This window comes from Fukomys damarensis, unplaced genomic scaffold (genome assembly GCF_012274545.1).
Source record: "Fukomys damarensis isolate Sample0158 unplaced genomic scaffold, DMR_v1.0_HiC HiC_scaffold_23, whole genome shotgun sequence".
Taxonomy (NCBI): domain Eukaryota; kingdom Metazoa; phylum Chordata; class Mammalia; order Rodentia; family Bathyergidae; genus Fukomys; species Fukomys damarensis.
The window spans coordinates 2,166,377-2,167,172 of NW_022900935.1; the positions used below are offsets into that span (position 1 = coordinate 2,166,377).

Consider the following 796-nt stretch of genomic DNA (forward strand, 5'->3'; position numbering starts at 1 on the left):
TCCAGGGCTTCCGGCTGCTGCTGGCCAGCCCCAGGGCCTGCTACCGCCTGTTGGAGGAGCAGCTGCGGCAGGGCCGCGGGGAGCAGCTGCTGCTGGGAGGGGCGCAGAGTGAGTCCCCGCTCGGTTCTGTCTGGGGGCCCCGCTGCCTGGGGGTGTGCACAGCGCACTGAGGCAGGACAGCAAGGTGCTCCCGAGGGCCCGGGAGAAGCCCAGTGTGGCCGGAGCGTGGGTGGAATATTATTCTGCCATGAACCCCCAGGATCGAGCCGAGTCGGCGGTGCGGGCCCCTCCTCGGCTGAGCCTTTCCGCGATACGTGGGGTGTGGGGTGTGGCCCCCCCCGGTTTTCTGTCTGTCTTGCTTTTGACTCCTTCGTGATGACCGGCACTGAGGCGAGCGCTCCCCTCTGCCGTCTTCTCCTTTCTAAACTCAATCTCTAGGGCCGGACGAGAAGTTCAGGGGTGAGAGCAAGGCTTCTAGCGAGGATGCGCCTTTGTTCCACTCAGGGGACCCGAGCGCTAGCGACTAGGGCTGCCCGGCCTCACAGACGGGCCGCGGAGTCCCCTGCAGGGCACAGGACGGAGGAGAGGGAAACCGCTGGAGTCCTTTGCATTTTTCTCCTCTCTCTCTCTCTCTCTTCTTTTCCGTGGCAGAGAAAAAGCAGCAGAGAATAAAGGACATTTTGTCGAACAAGAAACTGAGAGAGCAGAACTCCTATGCGGAGGTACTGAGCCTAGGAGGCCGCGCCCGGGACCTGAGGCCCTGCCCAGCCGCCGCCCCTGGGGCTGGAGGCCCGAG

At 64.3% G+C, this 796-nt stretch overlaps 1 protein-coding gene across 1 annotated transcript in view; it reads left to right on the plus strand.

Annotated features, from left to right (window-relative positions):
• LOC104855424 (protein-arginine deiminase type-4) overlaps positions 1-796 on the plus strand; it is a 26,937-nt gene that overhangs the window by 22,655 nt on the left and 3,486 nt on the right. Inside the window, exons 13-14 of the mRNA XM_010614272.3 lie at positions 6-108; positions 652-722. Coding sequence (XP_010612574.1) covers positions 6-108; positions 652-722 — 174 coding nt within the window. The remainder of the gene's footprint in view (positions 1-5; positions 109-651; positions 723-796) is intronic.